Below are 22,141 nucleotides of genomic sequence, written 5' to 3' on the forward strand. Positions count from 1 at the left end.
ATTGGTGCGTCCTTATATGCCACCATCAGTCACATCATTGAAACTTGCACTTGCCCTACATCAGGTGCAGGATTTTGAACAGTAAAGCTTTAGAACTTTAAACATGATACTTTACCATCATGTTAAAGTTGTAAAGCCGGCATAGTGCAATTGCTGTACATTGCATTACTACTACAATGCCGGTTTTGACATAACACTGTTCCCCTAACGTTGATCAGACACACCAATCCCATACCAGGAGATCCAGGGAGGGGTAGGTCCATGTGTGAGAGGTAGGAGCTGGGCACCACGAACTGCATTATTTTACCCCCTCCCTGTCTACTTCATTGGAGGAGTGGGTGGAATTAGGAATGTTTGCCCACCCTCCTGTAAACAGGGGAGAACTCCCCCAAAGCCAGACTTAGGAACATTGCTAATGGGATGTACCACTGTGTTACAGACTTCCTTAGCTTCTTTCCACTCCATGCTCAAAATAATTTTATATTAAAACCAAACTAGACTATATATACATAATATGATCATCCGGAGTAACTGGGCAAGAACTGATCTGGACATTTGTTATCATATTGTTATCACATCATCACACAGAACACATACTTCTGATTGTTGGCTGACCAGAGTTTAAGCCCAAACTATTTAATTCGTAAACAATTTTGTTGACAAAAGTAGAAACCTAATTACATCATAGGACACATACATAAGGCAAGAAGAGTATATTTATCATATTTAAATCAGGATAAACTGGTATGACCAAACAAATGAAAACATCTACGTGTTTGTTGCATAATCCAGCCAATAGTACAGAGTGAATTTTCCAGTCACAGAGCTCTGGGTACTGTCATACTATTTAAAAACAATTTGATACATTATACATACAACCCTTACTACATAAAAATTATTTCAAAACAAAACTTAATATGATTTTCCAGGTATACTATAATCAGTTAGCAGACCCTTTTAAGGGTTAATTACAGAGTATAATAAAATATTATAGGCACATGTCAGATCAGTGTCCACATGTATTTCAGCATAGGGGTATGAGTTGTAAGCTTTTTACAGCCTATACACAATAACACACATTAGACTAGATAATGTCCTTATTTTCCCATCTGTGCACTTTGCCTTTTCAGACGGAGACAGGAAAAGGATGCAGCTTAGCACCAACCACTGTACTCACACGTTGGAGCCTTGTGTCTATACAGGGACCGAACAAGGTCACTGCTGACATATGTGATAGACATTACGCACCAGCCTTCTATTTATAAAGTTATTGCGTAGTATAACTTTGTAAAAGTGAAAGAAAATGGTTATATTTACTAAGCTGAGTTTTCAAAGCCGCAGTGTCTTCGTTGGTATTGAAACCTGGATTTAAAGAAGCAATAATGGTACATTCAAAACCTGGCGTGTTTTGTATTTAATATTATTGCCCCTTTAAATTCAGCGCCGGAGACAGCTGAAGATGCATATAATCAAGCACATTCACAGAACCATAGACAGTCTCACAAGAACCATAGACACTCACCGTGTTATTGTCACAGGGAGCTTTAGTGCTCTCTACAGTCATCTTTATGAAATCCTAAATTAAAAAACAAAGCAAAAAAACAATCTAACCTGATGAAGCTACACATAGGTCTGAATTAAGATTTGAATTAAGTCTCTGGACAAATAACTGTGGCAGTCCTATGCACTAAAACTTATTTGTAAAAATTATATAGTGGTGTAATTATATAATGTGTCAACCAACATAAGGGGAGAGAATGTAATAGGGGATGAGTTTGTGAAAGTGCAGATTTTTGCAAAAGGGTTTAAAGCAGCAATAAATCTAATGACAGAATCTGATTGATTTTGCCTTAAAAAAAATATTGCCACTATAAATTTCATTGCAAAATTGCAGGAAAATCGGCACTTTTACAAACTCATACCCTATTACAGAGGTTCCCAAACGCAGTCCTCAAGGCTCCCCAACAGTTCAGGTTTTAGTGATATCCATGGTTAAGCACAGGTGGTTAAATCAAATTGACTGAAGTACTAATTAAGGCACTGATTCAGAGCCGGACGCTCTGACCAGAGCGCTCGCTCTGAATCAGGGCCCACCTCCTTTAAAATGGAGCGTCCTCCTGGACGCTCGTATAGCTGTGGGTTACCACCCACAGCATATACGAGCGTGCAACAAGATGGTCGCGATGGTCTTGACCATCGCGACCATCGGACTTGCGAGTGAAACCCTGTGGTCGGGTTTCTCAACCGCAAGGCCAGGAGTGATTTTGGCTCTATCAGAGCCAAAATCACTCCCACTGACATCACTAGTGATGTCAGTGGGGCCGGCTTCAGACGGTAGGTGTTCCCATGGGAACGCCTCCGTCTGGCAGGCACGCCCACCAAAGGGGGCGTGTTGTCACTCACCATCGACAGCACGCCCCCTTTGGTGAGACACTCCGAGCGAAGGAAAGTCCTTAGCTCGCCGGGTCTCGCGCATGCGCATGACGGAGCTCCCTCCGTCGTGCGCATGCGCAGTGGGGAACATCGACCCACTTGTACTGCCACTCGTGAGTGGGTCTGAATGACCCCCTAAGTCACCTGTGCTCAACCATGGATATCACTAAACCATGAACTGTTGGGGAGCCTTGAGGACCGTGATTGGGAACCTCTGCCCTATTACATTCAACCCAAAGTCTTTGCTCCTTACAGACAGATACCTGGTTTGTAAATGAAAACAAAAGCAATCTGTTAGATAACAAAGGCACAAAACAACACCCTTCACATCATAAAATAATTTATCTTATTCAGTTTATTTTATTAAAACTAAAGCACAGCATTGTCCCAAACATTCTAACCGGCAAAGATTTCAATGACATCTTTGAAGTTTGGGTCATGCAGTAGATCATGTTCAATATTGATTAATGTGAGCCATGAATCATTGTTATTCTTAATCTGTTCTTTATTATCCTCATCTTGAAAAGGGATGCTGTAGTTAGACACAGTCATCACCATGGATATTCACATTTGGAAATGTCATGTTTACATTTTCTCAACAAGAATATTACAAAAGAACAGCGGTTTTGCCATGTTGTCTTTGTTATGTTTTACAATGGCAAAAGTGCACTAATTTATCACCAAGGCTATGTTATAAAACAAGCATGGGGCCAACGTGCCCCCATCCTGCCTACACATGCACATGTCACACTACATTTATCACATGCAATTAACGTTGTTTGGACTTGTTAGAGCGCGGAGCAGAGGGCAGACACAGCTCCCTGTAACCAGCAGATGCCATGCTTCCGCACAATGAGCACGGCAACTGGCGCAGAGTGGCAGTGGTTTGGCCTTTTTCTTTATCCACACTAATCTGAGCACATGACTGTGTGCCTATGTACCTGAACTACTTGGAAAGCGGCAGTTTGTGTAAAGAGCGAGGCGAATAAGGGCTTTAGGGGGAGATTTAATAAAGCTTGGAGAGAGATAAAACTGGAGATAAATAGCACCAACCAAGCAGCTCCTAACTGGCATTTTTCAAACACAGCCTGTAAAGTGACAGTTAGGAGCTGATTGGTTGGTTCTATTTATCTCCAATTTTATCTCTCTCCAAGCTTTATTAAATCTCCCTCTTAATATCTAATTGCCATTCTGCTTGTAAATATAAATTTCTTATTGAATGTTCACAAGAAAGCATAAGAGATTTACAAAGGGTGGAGATAAGTTAGCAAATAATTTCAAAATAGTTCCAGTTCTCCAACTGAGGACCTGATACAGACCTGCTCACTAAGCTGCGTCCGCTCGCACTGACAGATAGTCGCCCGTCTGCGCATGCGTATAATTTGCAATGCACGTGTGCAAGCCAGTCTTAGCGATGGGGAATCGTGTGCTTGTAGTACACAGACTGCCCGCTACTTTGAGTGACAGAATGTGCCGTTTGTGGGTGGTAACAGGGGAAGGTGCTTGTGATCGGTGGAGTGGATGCTTGAACGCAGGAGTGTCTGGCCGTCAGAATGGAGTCTAATGGCTGTGCATCATGAGCAAAGTAGCGTCATTGAATACGTCACTTGGTTGTTTTTTAGCCGTAACTGCTCGCAGTGCTTGCGGGAGGGTAGAGTCAACCACAAGCGATGCGATCGCTTCCGAAGGTCCTCGATGTACCAATGTTTTAACACACTTCCTGGAGATGACGTGTGCTAGTGGGCGTCTAAATACACGCTAATGGGCGTCTACATTTACAAAGTGATCGCTCGCCAAGACATAGTGGGCGTGCTTATGCCTTGCCGAGCTAGCGGCTGCCTTGACGTCACTTTGCAAAATTTAAATACACTGGGAGTGAGCGGCCGCAATTAGCGAACGGGTCTAAATGAGCTCTAGAGTCCCAATCGTCTTCCGCACTGAAGGGGTTAAAGTAAAAATATTTTAATTGTTTAATTCAAAACAGGTAAATATGGCAGGATTGCTGTAAGGTACAATTGTTTTGGTTGGCGGTGGTGGAGTTTGTTTGGAACACCAGCATTCATGTCCCCATTTCTATCCTATAATATGCATTTTTGAAGTCTTCCTTTGGCCTATTTGTGGATATAACTGCATCCTAATATATGTGTTACATGTTTGGGATTTTTTCTTCCCAAAAAAACATGGAAGGCCCTTGAGAAATTGCTTATCCGCAATTTGGTGACACTGGTAAATAACATAGTGTGGCATGAACGGCTTGCTCACGCCAACAGAAACACTATGCCGATATACTATAACACTTAGGGATTTATGTGCTAAGCCTTGGATGAAGATAAAGTTGTTGGAGATAAGGTACCAACCAAGCAGATCCTAACTGTAATTTTTCAAACACAGTCTGTGACATGACAGTTAGGAGGTGATTGGCTGGTACTTTATCTCTATTCACTTTATCTCCGTCCTAGGCTTAGTAAATAGACCCCTCAGTCCAGATGGACTATCTCACGTCATGCACTGCAGTCATTGTCTGATGACTTATGTGTCCTTTTCCAAACTTGACACGTTTTCCTTTTCCCTTTGCTTAATGTTTACCATAATTTGTTGTAGTGGCTATAAACCTGATTCTCAGTCACACGTAATGCGAACTCAACAATGGACGCCTGCTGCAAACAGGATGTGAATGATATACTAATGTGACTATAAGCCCGTATTCCGAGTCGTATGCACCTGACCACTGCGCCACTTGCAAGAGCAGCCATCATCACTACCACGTGTACTTACACCTACCCCATACTAGGTGCAGGAAATACGTTTGAAGTTGGAGCTCACTGTGCAGACGCCTAACTCAGAACAGAATTATTTACTTGCAACACAGCCATGGCACACCCCAAATCATCCTCAGAATGGTTCTTATGTCTGATCACATTGTTGTCACCCAAAATCGCCCATTTAGCTGCCACAGGGAAACAGCTGAGATGCATACCAGTCTGAAAGATGTGCAAGTAGACCGGGAGGTATATGCAACTCAGAATGTGGCCCTTTATCTCTATGGGGTCTATTTATCAAGCACTGAAAAGTGTGGAGAATTGAACCAGTGGAGAAGTTGCCCATAGCAACCAATCAGCTTTCAAGTAGCATTTATCAAGTATAGTCTATAAAATAATAGTTAGGAGCTGATTGGTTGCTATGGGCAACTTCTCTACTGGTTTACGTCTCCACACTTTTCACTGATTGATAAATAGACCCCTATGTGTCTGTGACCAATTACTTCATTTGGAATCAGGTTTTAAGAGAGGAGGGGGCCCGTGTGTAGACTCAGTGTGGGCCCCCTCCTCTCTCTGGCAGTCCCGCAGTGCAGTAGATTCTAGCTTAGTGCCAGAATTTGCTGCGCATGCACAGATCTCCGGGAAAATGGTGCCCACGCAGTTTTCCTGGGGACAGCAGTTCTGCGCATGCGCGAGTCACCGGGAAAATGGCCGCCACCATTTTCCAGTGATTTTTGCTGCTGTGCAGCACCAGCTCGGAGGAGTACCACGGACAGGTAAGAATAAGACTATGGGTGCAGGAGGTGCGGTATGGGCCCCCCTGAACCCAGGGTCCCGTGTGCACCGCACACCCTGCACCCATTATAGATATGCCCCTGTTTGGAATGTATTACTTTATTTATTGATGTGCTTTTTTGGTTTATTCTCGTTACTAACCAATAAGGTGGTTAAATCCTTCTGTGCCTCCATATTTATTCATAGGTTTTTCATATCATTAATTACACAGATACTGTGGCTGACTGACTTCAAGAGGTATATTTACTAAAGGGTGGATTTTTAGAAGTGGAGTTGTTGCCCATAGCAACCAATCAGATATAATTTATCTAGCATCTTCTAGAAGATAATAGCTAGAATCTGATTGGTTGCTATGGACAACACTTCCACTTCTAAAAACCCGCACTTTAGTAAATATACCCCCAAGTCTCCATTTCATCTGGTTTTAATCAGCCACAGAAATGTGTAATTAGCGTGTTCCGAATTAAAGGGATGATATGGCAAGCCTATGTATTCACCACTCCATTCTGATTAGTTTCAGTAGATGTAACCTAAGCTGTCATGAGATCTATATTCTACTGTACATCCTGTTACAGGTCTGTATATTGCTGATTACTTACCTGACTCTTCTTTTAGTACCTGGTAGTTAGTTGTTGTTTTTATTTGTTTTTTGTCACTTTCTTTGTTGTATTAAAAAACATTAATAAATACTACCTGATTAAAAAAAAAGTAATTATGTTCTATTTTAAAAGTCAATATTGCAACAACAAAATATAAACTCTTTTAACAACAATCTCTTATTATGAATATTTCCTCAAGGCTGCTGTTTGCCTATAAAATGACAACAATTTCTTCTTCCTCAAAGAAACGGTTAACTGCTTCAAACAAGCAGCAACAAAGTGTCCGAATGTAATTCTTTATTGATTGGACACAGCTGGAGTTCCTCACATCAAACACCCTGTGACTGGTGTTGTGGCCCTGACATTTCAGCTCTCAGCTGTCACAGAGCTCTGAGCCCACAGGGCACATGCCCTGCACTCCAGCTTTTAGGAAAGGGTGTTTCATTTTGTAAAGTGAATTTCACACCATAAGGGTCCTCTCAAGTGTCTCCATTTAACAATCTGTAAATATATCTATTTGGGGATACTGGGCCTGATTCAGAGCCGAACGCTCTGACCAGAGCGCTCGCTCTGAATCAGTGCCGTCCTCCATGAAAATGGGTGGGTGACCACCCACAGCATATGCGAGCGTCCATGATGATGGTCGTGATGGTCTTGACCATCGCGACCATCGGGCTTGCGACGGAGACCCTGCGGTAGGGTCTCGCAGCCGCAAGCCCTGGAGTGATTTTGGCTCCATCAGAGCCAAAAGCACTCCCACTGACATCACTAGTGATGTCAGTGGGGCCGGCTTCAGACGGTAGGCGTTCCCATGGGAACGCCTCCGTCTGGCAGGCGCACCCCCGGCACGCCCACCAAAGGGGGCGTGCTGTCAATCAACATCGACAGCACGCCCCCTTTGGTGCGAGACCCGAAGCAATGGAGAGCCCGTCGCTCGCCGGGTCTCGCGCATGCGCACGATGGAGCTCCCTCCGTCGTGCGCATGCACAGTAGGGGAAACATCGACCCGCTTGCGAGCGTCCTGCGCTTGCGAGCGGGTCTGAATGACCCCCACTGTGCAGCAAAAAATAATGACTAAAGAAAGGGAATGTACACAGGACATCAGAGTGCGCATTAGCTATGTGCAAGGATTTAGGGCCCGATTCAGACATGGACGCTAAGCCGCAGATGCACGCTATGGGCGATTGACGCCCATCTGCGTATGTGCATGCATCGCGGTGCGCGAACCAGTCATTGCTATCGGGAATCGTGCGCGCTTAACACAAAGACAGAGCGCTACTTTGAGTGACAGATAGTTCTGTTTGTGGGTGGCAACAGGGGAAGGTGCTTGTGAACGGCGGAATGGTGCTGTGAATGCAGGTGTGTCTGGGAGCTAAACGGCGTTTTATGGGTGTGCATAATTACCAGGGAGGCGTCATTGTACACGTCACTTGGTTGTATTTCAGCCTGCAGTGATCGCAGTGCTTGCGGTGGGGTAGGGTCTACCTCAAGTCCTGCATGTTGCTCCGATGGTTCTGATTAATCATACACTTCCTTGAGATGACAATTGTTAAGAAAGAAAAGTGGGCATCTTTATACCGGCGTGCGTTCGCTCTGCCGTCGCTATCTAAGACTTAGAGGGTGTCCTTACACCAGAGAGTGCGTTTGCAGAATTTGCATACCCGGCCCCTTTTTGCAGCGAGAGAGCGCAACTTAGCATCTGGGTCTGAATCAACCCCTTAATGCAGAAGAGGTCATCTATAAAGACTAAAACATCTGCTCCACAGTGCAGAACCAGCGTGTGAAGAGCTGCGCAACTTGCAGTGACTGAGAGGTGGCCTGAAGTGAACGCAAAAAAAAAAGTTAGTGTCATGAGCTTGTTATAGGAATGTCACAGGCGTGCAGAGCTGCAGCCACTGAGGCCATGTTTAGCCCGAGTTCAGAAGAGGACACTGCGCCAGCCCTAGGCTGGCCCAAGTGTTGATGGTGAATGTTGGAGTTTTTGGAACCACTGGCGAGTGAATGGTGCAACTAGGAGTTGCACCATCCACGGACATTAAAAGTGGGCGTCTCAGGACTTGCACTGTCCGATGCACATTAGTACACAAGGGGAGAGCTGAAACTAGCATTTGCATATTACCATGCGCTGCGACTCCTCAATTAATCTGCGTCCACCTCTAGATTAGGCCCTGTGTCAGAGCAATGTTTGTCAAACTTCTTGATTATAATAACTTACCAGTGTTAAAATAGTATGGTAAACAAAAATACCATAATTCAAAAATATGAGAACAGAGGTAACCCTTGGCCAAATATATTGCTGGAAGTTCAGTATTTTAGAATCCCCCCTCTTTCTTTTACCCCTTTCAAATCGCTAATGGTGTGTAGCACCTGGGATTTGTGCATGCGTCGACCCCTGTCAGACCGGCGGCCCGACCTGGCACGAATGCCGGGTCACTGACATCACCGCCATTGCCGATGAGCCGGTGCTTGGAGATGAGATCATTTCTAAGCGCTGGCTCTCTCTACGCACTGACCGGGACCCTGGTCGCCTCGACCTGGGTTACCCATTCGCACCGCGAACCGGGCTGAACTCGTGTTCAACCCTGCTCGCTACCCGAGTTGAAATGCCGGCTCGACCCAAGTTATTTCTACTGGCCCCTTTCACACTGCACAGCAAACCCGGGTTGCTGCGCGCTCATGTGCAGTAACCCAGGTTATTTTATGGCAGTGTGAAAGGGGTATTACTTGTTCCCTGAGCATGTCCATAACATGAATTGGGGATGACCATGATACAAAGGAACCAACTCCCTCCACATCTGTTTGCTCATAAAATGTGAGTGCACATAGCGCTATACAGCAGCATGAAGCAGGACAAACTTTCCGACTGTCCTGCAGACCACAAAATCAGGACAATTGGGAGGTACAAAACTATACTGCATTGTCCCACTTTTCCTACCACACTCCAGTGTAAATCATTCCACCCAAATTTATTTCTCCTGCACGCCCCTAAATTAATTTTTCACCACAGAGCTCTCAGTGGTCATTTATGTATCCCCCACCACCGTCCCCTTCCCCTGTAATTAATTTCCCCCTCACTTACCCTCCAGTAATTTATATTACACCCTTTCAGCATCTACAGTACTTGTCCCTGTAAAATAATTCCTCCCCTACAATTCCTTCCCCCTTTTTGCAAATGACACAGAGGTATGCAATAGCGTAGACACACCAGGAGGGGTGAAACAAATGATTGAGGATCTAGGTAGACTAGAGAAATGGTAATGAACATGGTGACTGCAGGTTAATGCCAAAAAATGTAAAATCATGCACTAGGGTTTGAAAAACCCAAAGGCTAAATATAGTATTAAGGGTACTACAATGGGAACCAAAGCCGTAACTAGACTTATTGGTGCCCTGTGCCAGAAAGAGCATTGGCGCCCCCCTATTTTTTAAATAGGGTGATAACATACCCAAAAAGGGCCATGGTCTCATGGGGAAGGGCCAGGGAAGAGCCGGTGGAGGCCGGTAGATGCTGGGGATAATGCATTGAGACTGGAGGGAGGTAGGTTAAAAGGAAATTTGAGAAAGAATTACTTCATGGTAAGGGTAGTGGATAAGTGGAATAGCCTCCCATCAGAGGTGGTAGAGGCTAAGAAAGTAGAGCAATTTACACATACTTAGGATAGGCATAAGGATATCCTTTCAAAGAACTAAGGATCAAATACGTGTGATGTTACCAAAAAGGTAACAAAAGGGGCAGACTAGATGGGCCAAGTGGTTCTTCTCTGTCGTTAAATTCTATGTTTCTAAGTTTCCCAGTAATTCATGCCCCACTTTCCCACAGGAACCATGGTAGTTTATTTCCCCAGCCTTTCCTCACCACCTACCCTGAATGCATTGCAATCTTCCCCTCTCCTGCCGCTTCTTATCTTGTATAGTAGGCGGCCAGAGTATGCAGATGTCAGTCTGTGTTGTCATGACCTGTTTGTTTCTGCTCCTGTCAGTGATAAGATGGAAGTATGCAGTCGCGCCAAGCAGACCCTCTTGGCATCTTTTACGCATCTGTTTTTGCTAAAAATGAATGTAAGGGGGGAATTCAATTAGAGGCGATTGGTCAGCCGATTTTGCGGCTGATTTCGCAAACGACGGCGAAAAAACTTTAGTTTTTTGCCTAAAAGTGGAGGAATCTTTTCTCCTGTCTAGGGCAGGTGAAAAAAAATGTGAAAACCCCCTATTTTGGGGTAAAAATGTGGGGATTTCTTTCAGAGCCCTTTGGACAGTCCCCCTAATGATACTTTAGCAAAAAAAAATATCATAAATTGCGTACTTTGGCGAAAAACAACTGCTGAAATTTCGGTCAAAGTTTTTTTTTATACATGCGATGTTTAAAACACTTGACACATCCTTATGGCCCACCGAAATACCAGACCCAATACGTTAAACGCATTTTTCATGAAAAAAAAAACAATTTTGACCAAAATTTCAGCTGTCTTTTTTTGCCAAAGTATGCAACTTACAAAAAATTTTTTCGCTAAAGTATCATTAGTGGGGCTGTCCAAAGGATTCTGAAAGAAATCCCCACACTTTTACCCAAAAATAGGGATTTTGCTAATTTTCCCCAATTCTCAAAATGGAGTTTTCTCCATTTTTCAATAAAAAATCGTCGATAATATCGCGGGTAATTGAATCCGGCCCTAAGTTGCAATACCATGCGACTAGGATGCACCAGGAGACTGCTGATCAATTGGAAATGTGATACTTGTATATCTAAGTACAATCTGCCATTGATGGCCGATGGTTTTGACACCGATGACAGAAATCAATGGTTCTCCGCCATCGATAGCTCAGAGCCCCACAATGGTTTTTATTTTCTTCCCTGGCACCGGGGCATGAAGCATAGCTCTGCCACTCCAGCGCAACCCGCAAAGCCTTGCCCCCAAATCTGATTGGCCCACTGTCCAGGGACTACTAGAGCAGGGCTGACCATCACAGTTATGTGATCTGCACTAAGGGCCTGATTTAGACCGCTCGCAAGCGGGTCGATGGCCGGGCAGTACACACGCGCGAGCCCCGGAGCGAGCAAGAAATCACTCGCTCTGGCGTTCGCATCCAAAAGGGGCGGCTGTCGATGTTGATTGACAGCTCGCCCCGTTTGGTAGGCGGGTCGGGGGGGTGGCTGGCCAAACGGAGATGTTCCCGAAGGAACGCCTAACATTTGGGGGGCGGTACCACTGACATCACGAGTGATGTCAGTGGTGAGCTTCCGGCTCTATTAGAGCCGGAAGCTCACTGGGGCTTGCGGCAGTCGAAACCCTATCACAAGAGTCTCGTCGCAAGCCCAATGGTCGCGACCATCGCGCCCATCACCTTGCCGCTCACTAAAGCTATGGGTGGTCACCCACAGCTTAGCGAGTGGCCAGGAGGCCAGACCGGAAAAAAAAAAAATGCACTTCAGACCAGCGAGTGGGTCTGAATCAGGGCCTAAGTTCTATTAGCAGATCCATAGGGTATTTGCAAGCATAGAGAGGAGCGTTTGTAATTAGGGATGTGCAGGCTTTGATTAGTTTGGATTTTCCTGCCAAGTTTGGATTTTTGCACGCCAAAAATTGGGTCTCAGAAAGAGGCAAAACCTAATTTTTCATGGACAAACATCATCATTCCTGGACAAAAGTCCATGAAATCTGAATTTGGCAGGAAAATCTGAACTAATCTGAGCCTGCACATCCCTACTTGAAATATGGGATAAATGAAATTAGTAAAAAGCAATGCTGATACTCTCTATTACCAGAGATCTGGCTGGGGACTTCCATGTTTTAAAGCAGAATTAAATAAAGGTTTTTTTTAGAATTTATCCATAAAATGGACCCTGCACAATGGAGAGTATCCTTGACAAAGTGGTTGATAGCACAAAACACATTGGATACTGGGTAAGCCGACATCCGCTCTGCCGTATGTGACATCACAAATCACTTCCGGCAGCCCTGATAACATTGCCAACAGAGAGGAAGTGACCGCTGCCAGGAGACTAAGGTAGGAATAGAGACAGTTAGATACAAGTTCTCTGCGTCTCCAACGTCGAGCACAGAAGCACTGCCCTCCAGGCACAATCCATCCGCAGCCCCTGCTGCCCAGCTCCATAACTGCACTACAAAGAGTTATAGACATTCATGTTTTAAACCACTTATGTTCTATTTAATTTTAAGTGTATCAGCATTGCTTATTACTAATTTCATTCATGCCCTTATTACAAGTGCTCCTATCTATGTTTACATCGGTGGGCAAAGCCATCGATGGTTTCCTGCTGATGGTTACACGCCATCGAGGTTAACCACTGATGGTACCATCGATGGCTAACCCACCATCCTTACTGGGAGCCGAGTAAGGGCCTGATTCAGATTTTCATGCAAATTTCGATGTTCACGCAGATTGAGTGATTGTTAGCCATTGCGCATGTGTAGGGTCGTAGCTTGGGTGGTGCGGCCGGTGCCTCCACACAGAGCGGAACAGCCCTGAGGACGGAACAGGCTGCCCACCACAATGTTTCAAGTGCCTCGGTAGCATGAACGTCAGCACAGGCTCAGTGTCTAACACTGGCCGCGCTGGCTGAGGGAAAGAATCGGAGGGCTACAAGCTGGGACCCGGTTTTTAAAACAACAGAGCGGGTCTGTTGCCTGTATGCAGTGCCGCAGCAGCCAATCACTGCCGACGGCGTCTTCTCAACCAATCGCCGCTGGCGGATTGTGCTCACTACAACTCCCAGAATCCCCACCATGGTGCTTGTGGCTCCTTCTTCCTCTGTCCGCTTCTGCAGTTGCCGGCCGCTCCTCGATTACTCAGTGATTCTCCCTGTGCTCCTGGCTCCGGTCCTTCTCCCTCACACTCTGCTCCTGCAGCCACTCTACACTCACTGTGCCTAAGCCTCCACTCTGAGGATGTCTGATCCAGTCGGGGGAGGTGTCTGCCGCGGTGCGAAACACTGCGGACCCGTTGGTGCTGGCAAAACAGATCTGAACCGGAAGCTGGTGCTGCTGCTGCTCAGGTGTACATTGTGCTGGTGGAGAAAAGTGCCCTGCAAGGTGAGGGACCCTTTTCCTGGCTGGCTCTGTGCCCATTCCCCTGGTGTTACTGGCCAGCTGTGTGCCCCTCCAACACTGACTGTTAACTGTGTGTACCTTCCACCTTACCAACAGCACTGCAGATATAACATGTATAAGGGGCACTAGTGTGTGGCATGTGTATAAGGGGCTCTACTGTGTGGCGTAACATGTATAAGGGGTACTGCTGTGAGGCGTAACATGTTTGGGGTACTTCTTTGTGATGTAATCTGAATAACAGACTCTACTGTGCAGTGTAATATGAATAACAGACACTACTGTGCAGTGTAATATGAATAACAGACACTACTGTGCCGTGTAATGTGAATAACAGACACTACTGTGCAGTGTAATGTGAATAACAGACACTAATGTGCAGTGTAATGTGAACTGGTACTTTTGTGTGGCCACATCCCATCCTGGTGAGGCCACGCCCCCCTTTATTTTTGGTGCATGCCTTCGCTGCTCACTATGCTTGTTTAAATTATAGGGGGGGGGGCACCATTGCTTTTTCTGGCACAGGGCACCAAAATGCCTAGCTACGGCTCTGCGCATGTGTGAAAGACGCACTGCACACACACAGCAATTGTTTTGCAATTACACTGACAGAGAGGATTCACTCGCAAAGTGAGTGACAGGTCATCAGTGCTTGGGGGAGGTAACAGTGGGGGGTGGATAGGCAAACATTGGCGTGTCGGGGCCGTTTAATGGGCATTGCATAAATTAGCATTGGGATCTCCTTTGCAGCCTGAGAGCTCTCAGCGAGTCATAGAGACAGTGGGCTCAATCCAATTAGGAGTGAATGGCGAGTAGTGAGTTTGTTTCTTGAAACTCGCACACTTCGCAGCGAAGCACGCTACTGAGAATTCTCAAAACCAATAAAAAATGCCTATTCGCGCTACTCGCAGCGGAGGGGTGCGAATTGACTGCCAAATGAGATTTGCGAGAAATGCATGAAAATGTGGGGAGACCATTCTGGACCCCCCAAAATGGCCAATTTCGTTAGCAGGACCATATAGACGGCTGTTTGTGGGCATTAGGAAGGTACTGTAGGTTTTGAAATGGTGTCAAATGGCTGTTTTTTTAAATGCAAGAAGATTATTAAAAAAAAAACTTATTTTGTTTAATCTCAAATGAATTAAACGAAAAATGCAAAAAAAGTAGGAATAAAGGGTGATTTTGGGGTACTTTGAGGGCACCTTGAAAAATTTTAATTTTTTTCATAAAAAGCAATTATTTTTTAACTTAAAGAATATTGTAATTAAATTTGGGGTGCCTAAACTTACGAAAAAGTAAATTTTGGGGTAATTTGATGGATTTTTTAATTTATTTTTTTACCCAAAAAAATGACATGTAATTATTGGACTAATTAAGCTCATTTTAAACTTCCAAATGCCTAATTAGTCATTAGGGGGGGTGTCCAAGGGGGTTCAGCACAGTGTCCCCACATTTTAAACTTAAAATATTTTCCTTTCCACCTCTCACCCTCAGGTAGGTGCAAGTGGAAAGTTGCGAATTCAGTCTGACTGATCAGTGCTAGTTACTAATTGGATTGGAAAATTAATTTGCTATGTGAATTCGAAGTGAAAACAGAAACTTGCACCTCGAAATTCGCACCTAGTAGGATTGTCCCCAATGTGTTTCAGACAGGTCAGACCTACTTAGAAGCTGCGTGGCTGCCAGATCTGCATCGATGATCCCGCGTGGCCAATAGATCGATTCACATAATTTCACCTGGTGACTAAAGAGACCCACCCCCAGAGTGGTCACCTTCATCCCCTCTCTGGGCTTCTCCCGGAGAGAAGAAATAAATAGTATCATAAAATCTGCCACACTGAACAACAGTGTATACAGTACAGGTAATAATTGCCAACTAGTTACAATTACCTATTTTGAAAAGCACAAATTGCAGGAAGCCCTCTGGGTACAGGGAGAAAAACTAACATGATCACAACATTTTCTCAGATACGTTCAGTTCTGATGATTTTTGTATTAGATTTTTTAAAATATTTGTGAATGTTATTAGAATCGACTGTCTATATCTATTCTAAGATAAGTGGATCTTTAAAATATAATTGACAATGCATTTACACCTATTAGGCCTGATTTGTGTGAAACTTCCATTATGCCACACACGTGTCCCATTAAACAAGTCTGCAATCACTGTTTTGGAGGATACAGACATGCCCTAATCTGCGCTTATCACCAAGTGGAATTCTTTGCCCTCAGCAGACCACAACACTACCTCACTGGTAATCATTCAAAGCAGACAGAGTACTTATCTCTTCACTCCAACACCAGATATCCGGACAGCTGCCATCTAAAACAAGCCAAGCTTTCTGCTTACCATGGTGTCACTTCCTATACTATTTGTTTTCTTTCTAAAATGTAATTTCTCTTTGTTTAATCGATATTTCTTCCCAGCCAAATAATTGAACAACTGCAGAAATGCTTCCACTTTCTGTCAGGTGCACTGCACACAAGATTTCAGCTTGGAACACGCAAGGAATATTTTCATGGAATATCCACAAAGTAGAGATACAAAATTCAATGGACTTGATTCCAATGCACTAGACTGCGGGCTGTACACAGTCACATGAGGACCATTACAACATGTAGAAATTAGTTTTGACATAAATATCACAATTATATAATTTGTGTGTGTGAGTGAAAAGTGTCACAGCTTGTAGTGGCATACACATAGGAAGTAATTATTATTAGGAGAAGAAGCAAGTCTGCGGTACAACGAGTGATGACATCTAGAGACTCACTAAAACCTCTAGTTCCTTGTAATGTTGGATACGTCATTAGTTCATATGTTTCAGACACTATAAACATAATTGCACTGGCCAGACAATCTTGTCTGAACAATTCTATGGAATCTCTACAACATTTAAAAAAAAAAAAAAACACAATTCCATATAATTTATTTTTGTCCTCCCTAGAGAAAAGAATGGCTTATTTTGTGAGTGATGCTTGGAATTGCAAGACTATTTGTTTGCTGTAAGAGCTATGAGCTCACAAGCGGGTTGATGGTGGGGTACTGCGCATGCGCAGGCGTACACTCGTGATGTCAGTAGTGAGCTTCCTGCTCTATTTGAGCAGGAAGCTCACTGGGGCTTGCGGCAGACGAGACCCTACCACAAGGGTCTCGTCGCAAGCCCGATGGTCGCAATAATCGCTACCATCACCTGGCCGCTCGCAAAAGCTGTGGGTTGTCACTCACAGCTTAGCGAGCAAACAGGAGGCCGGTTAAAAAAAAAAAAAGCAGCCGCCCTGATTCAGAACGGGCGCTCGCTTTTTGCGAGCGCCTCTGAATCAGGCCCTGTGTACTAAGCCTTGGAGGAAGTAAAGTGGAAATAAGGTACCAAAGCTGATTGGTTGGTACCTTATGTCCATCCACTTTATCTCTCTCCAAAGTTTAGTACATAGATGCCTAACAGTACTGAGTGTTAGTAAAGAGAAAACACTGCTACCAAAATATACATGAAAACCATGTGCACATAAAATTCACAGCTACCTATCCTTAATATTGTATGAAATTTAGAACGAGAACTGCAAATTGAAACAGAAAACAAGTAAATAGATATAATAGAGCAAGATAATGCTTATTATTCCAAGTAACACCCTTTATATAATTATGTAAAGATGCAAGCTACCTTTAATACTGCAACTACTGGGTTGGTTTCCTATTCCTATTTTACATTATATTCAGAGAACATGTATTTTTAGAAATAAACAGTTTCAAATGTATTAGCTGGATCCAGGAAGAGAAAACAAATGAACTCAGGATAGACACAGTGGTATCCCGGAGGACTCAACAGCTGACAATACTGTGTAATAGCAGGCAGCTTCAACAGGGAATAACAATTCTACATTGGGAAATATTTCTGTTCACACAAACAAATAAGTCAAAATAAACCAACAACTATGGCTGGCCGTCATAGACTGAAGCTATCTTTTCCACTTAAACATGCAGCAATCATTGGACAAATCAAAATCCCAAAGTACAGGACATTTTGTTTTCCTAAGGGAAATTCAATTGGTTAACTCTAAGGATAAAGAAGACAATAAAGAAACAGTTTTGATAACTCACCAAAAGTTTGAATGCACAGCTGTATGAGTTCGTCCAAGGTGGCTCCTTTGATGAGCTGTCCCAGAGGCATCATCATCCGTATGGGAGGGACCTGGGGAAGCTTAGGGTGTGAGGTGCAATGTATGATTTGTTTTAACTCCAAGGCAAGTCTGGGGAGAGTGGTACAGCCATGAGCAGGTCTGCTGAAGAAGAAAAAAAGAGAAACTTAAAACCACAGTGACAGTCACACACATATTATTGGACACAGCATGGAAATGTCAGGATCTTTAGAGCCCAGTGCTAGACATGTAACGTTACCTCCTTCTTCCTATCCCTCCTCCTCCCATGCCAAACACAACCCAGTGTTCATAGTTCTCTTCATGGGATAACAATGATCAAATAAAGGATTCCTTAGAATGCCGCAGATCTGTTTTAAATTTTTTTTTTTTGTTAAAAAAAAGTCCCTCTCTGTTATTCCGTATTTGATTGCAAACATGCCAGTCGTCTTACACGTCACTCCCCAGGAAATCTGATTCTTTTAATGAAGAAGTGCACAGATTTTTTTATACTTCCCCCTCTTGTCCCAGCTATGAATCAACAAACAAACCTATTGGCATGAACATTCAGAGGAAATAGTCACACAAAACATAGGTGTGTCATTTATCAGTGCCATCCCTAAGTATCATCAGGGGCATGCCTGTAACCTTCTGATAAGCAGTCTCTTTGTTTCTGATACAATACTGTCCTTTTGTATTGCAGCCTGAAAGTTCAGACTGAGATTTTAAGGATGTGATCTGTGCAATACTGCAGACAGATGCCAGACCATGTCATTTACTGACAAGAGGAAATGCCAGACTACCTCTTATAAAACAGTGCTAAGGTGATTGTAATAATTACAGTTCCCCAATGACAAATGCCATATTACACATTATAATTTAACTATATATGTTTTGTTTAACACTCCAGGAAAAAAAGTCAGAACATTTTGCAGGTGTGCACGCAGTGCCGATGACGGCCGATGATTTCAGTCTGCGAGATCCACAGGTTGCTCAGGATTATGGCTAAATCACACAGCCAGGGCCAAGGACGCAGCACATACTTGCCTACTTTTGAAAACTAGTTTCAGGGAGAATATGGTTGGCAGTACAATGCTTCGTTGAGGGGTCATGTCTAGCTCCACCTATGAGCGTATCTATGCTTAAATACTTCTTGCAAAATCTTTCTATATAACATTATATAACAAAAGTATTGATACTAACATTGCTACCTGCATTACTCGATTTCTTGTTTGTAACTATTCACTGTGATATTTCTTTTCTTCTCTCTCTCTTCTGACAGTATACATTATAAATGTGATGCCTATGCAACAAATTCCAAATGCAATTTGATCTTGTGTGAATTCAACCCAAACCATATATTTTTTGCCAGGTCAACTGAGAATATGTTGCTAAGAGGAATTGTGTTTTGGATGCGGATACTATTTAAACAGGCTGCTTATAGTCCACCACAAATCGTTGTATTAGCCAGCTACATAAAATATACTTGTCTTTAGATCAAGCTTATCGAGGTAGCCATTATTTTGATATTCTATTTTTGATATATACTGTATTGTTCAACTACTTTTGAACCTGTAGATCACCTAATTACTGTTTGTTTACCACATATTTATTATTATGTATTTATTAACGATTACTTATATAGCGCAGCATATTCCATTCGCTTTACAATTGGGTTAGGCACCCCCCCCGGGAGGCTTAAGGTTGTGCTAGGGGAAGGAGGGGGTTAGGGTTAGGCACCACCAGGGGGAGGTTAGGGTGGGGGGGTTAGGTTTAGGCACCTGTGGGGGGAGATAACGGTTAGGCACTAGGGGGGGAGGTTAGAGTTAGGCACCAGTAAGGGAGGGTTAGGGTTAGGGGGGGAGAGGGGTAGGGATAGCCTACTTACCTCCCCTGTCAGGATACTCATCTGCCGGCATCAGGATTTCAACATACCCAACCCAGGCAACTATGACACAGTCACTGGCTTCAGCATGCCCAGAAAATAAGGCCAACACTGGCCCATTTTAAGGGACGCTCCTGTTGACACCCCAAAATGTCAGCTGCAAGTCAATCATACTGTGGCGTTCTCAGCCCCAGATCTGAACATTCACAGTCCGGCTTCTGCACATGTGCAGATCTCAAAACATTGGAGATTTGTGTAAACATCGGGGATCAAAATTGTACACAGAGAGATGGATTTTCATTGGTCGTTCCTGGAATCTAACAGAGTGCTTGCTAGCCAGACGTGGACATGATGCGGGCAGCAATTGCATCTAAAGACACAATAGCACTGAAACAGGTGGACATGTTCAGTTGGCAAAAATTGCACCTGCCATAGGGCTGGTGCAATCTTTGATGTTGAAACCAATGGTGCCTCTAAGTACACTCCAAGAAGGAATAGCGGCGCTGCCAGTGGGCATCTCAGTAGATTGAGATACACCCTACAGCTCACTTACAATTAATTATGGAACAATCTGAACTTCAGAGGAATGGGTATATCGGTCTCAGGATGACAGGTTTTAAGCCAAAAGGTGCCAGAGCATTGATGAGCTGAATATTGAGTAAGCAGTAACAACAGATATGGGCAATGAAAGAATGCCTTTAAATTATCACAATTTTTAGATCCCGAAAAGAAGCTTGGCTTACTGGAAAGTGGGTATGGTATCACGTGTATAGTTTGGAAAACTGAGAGGGTAGACATAGTTTTGTTGTAAGAGTGCATTCATCCTGTCTCCTCAGTCCTTGGTCCATTACCAGAGCAATGGATGTGCGCCCCACTGAGCATGTGCGACCTCCGACCCAATGTGCCCTCTGCAAATGCTTGGCTTACCACACGTTCTACTTTCTCTGTTATCCATAGGTTTAGAACGTGCCCACAAGTGTCCTGTCTGTCACTGAACTTCACAGACACGGCAGTGCCACCGCTTACCACTGTGTCACCACTGTTTGGGGAACTACAAGTCTTACTGCCACCACTGCATGCATATTACCCTGTGCAAAGCCCAGACACCAAACGCTACCTCTGTTAACCCACTCCTAGTTGGATCTGTATCATACTGCATGTACTTAAGTTGTGCTGCATTCACCCTGTGTGGTCTCATGCCCTGTTGTTCTACCTGGTTAGTAGACCAAAGACCTGGTTAAGCTATTCAATGTGTGGACTGACCTACATCACACCGATGCAACCTATATCAACAGCTATAGGTTCTGCCAATAGGTTATAGGATCCACCAAACTAACAGCTTCAGAGAATTATGCTAAATGGAAGTGTGCCATGCAAATGCAGTTAAAGCAGGAAAAATGATGGAAAGTCACTAGTGATTCCGGTGATAAACCAAATACTGATAATGCGGATAAAGCCATGGGAGCCATAGTCTTAGCCATAGAGCAGCATGTTTATTCTATTATTCACGGGAAAGTGGCTGAACATGAAAATGTGGGCAACATTACAGGCATTATGAAGACAAAGGTTTAATGAGGCAAGTCAACGTGAGACGCACTCTTTACAGCACTAAGCCAAGTACATACAAAAATATGAATGAATATATAGATAGGGTGCTGTCCATCTCTCAGCAAGTAACTTCAGTACTTCAGTAGGCATCCAAGTAGAGGATGAGGAGGTAGCAATGGCGATGATGCAAGACTCTATGCCACAATATGGTTTTCTAGTAGTGGTTTTGGAGTCAACCAAGTCTACCAATCTAGCAATGGAGATTGTGCCTGATTCAGACTTGTATGCAAACCTGGTCGTTTGCATAAAAGTAGGGTGGTGGGTGGACTGCGAATGCGCAGAAGCCGCAGTGCGCATGTGCTGTGATGTCACTGTAACCCTGGTCGTAGTGCCGTGGACGCAGCGGTCTGATTGACAAGCTGCGGCCATTTGAGTGCAGGGAATGGGCGGTGACAAAGGCAGCAGCAATACTATTAGCGTACAACTATGGAACAGGCCCATTGTACAGGCCAAGCTGCTACGGTTTCAAGAGCGCATACCTGAGACCAATGCTGAGAATTCCATTCTGCTGTAAAAGAGCGTCAAATTTAAAAAGTCCAAGTACAAGTGCTTCAAGTGTCATAAGCTAGGACAAAAGGCCTCAGAATGTAAAGCAAGTGAAGCAAGTGGTATTTCGTAATGCAAAAGTGACAGAGCGAATAAGTCAGTGTTGAATGTAGCAGACAGTTACCGCAAAGATTGCTGGTACATGGGCTCAGGAGGCACTTCAGTTGTAATGAGAGTTGGTTCAAGTCACTAAAGTCATAAAAGCCTAAAAATGGCAGAGGAATAGGAGATTAAGGACCTCATTCAGAGTCTCTCGCTAGATGCGATTGCTCTCCCCCAGCGTATGCAAATTTGTCTAAGTGACGCCACGGGAAG

At 44.0% G+C, this 22,141-nt stretch overlaps 1 protein-coding gene across 4 annotated transcripts in view; it reads right to left on the reverse strand.

Annotated features, from left to right (window-relative positions):
* The window catches only part of RASGRP1 (RAS guanyl releasing protein 1), a 99,435-nt gene that overhangs the window by 30,898 nt on the left and 46,396 nt on the right, over positions 1-22,141 (reverse strand). For 2 of the 4 annotated variants that reach the window (XM_088456625.1, XM_088456623.1), the window contains exon 2: positions 17,753-17,931. In XM_088456625.1, coding sequence (XP_088312751.1) covers positions 17,753-17,828 — 76 coding nt within the window. In that variant the 5' untranslated portion in view covers positions 17,829-17,931. Of the gene's footprint in view, positions 1-17,752; positions 17,935-22,141 lie in introns of all 4 variants that reach the window. The other 2 variants (XM_088456624.1, XM_088456622.1) reach the window with 1 other exon arrangement.

This window comes from Taudactylus pleione, unplaced genomic scaffold (assembly GCF_031769625.1).
Source record: "Taudactylus pleione unplaced genomic scaffold, aTauple2 ptg000707l, whole genome shotgun sequence".
Classification (NCBI taxonomy): Eukaryota; Metazoa; Chordata; class Amphibia; order Anura; family Myobatrachidae; genus Taudactylus; species Taudactylus pleione.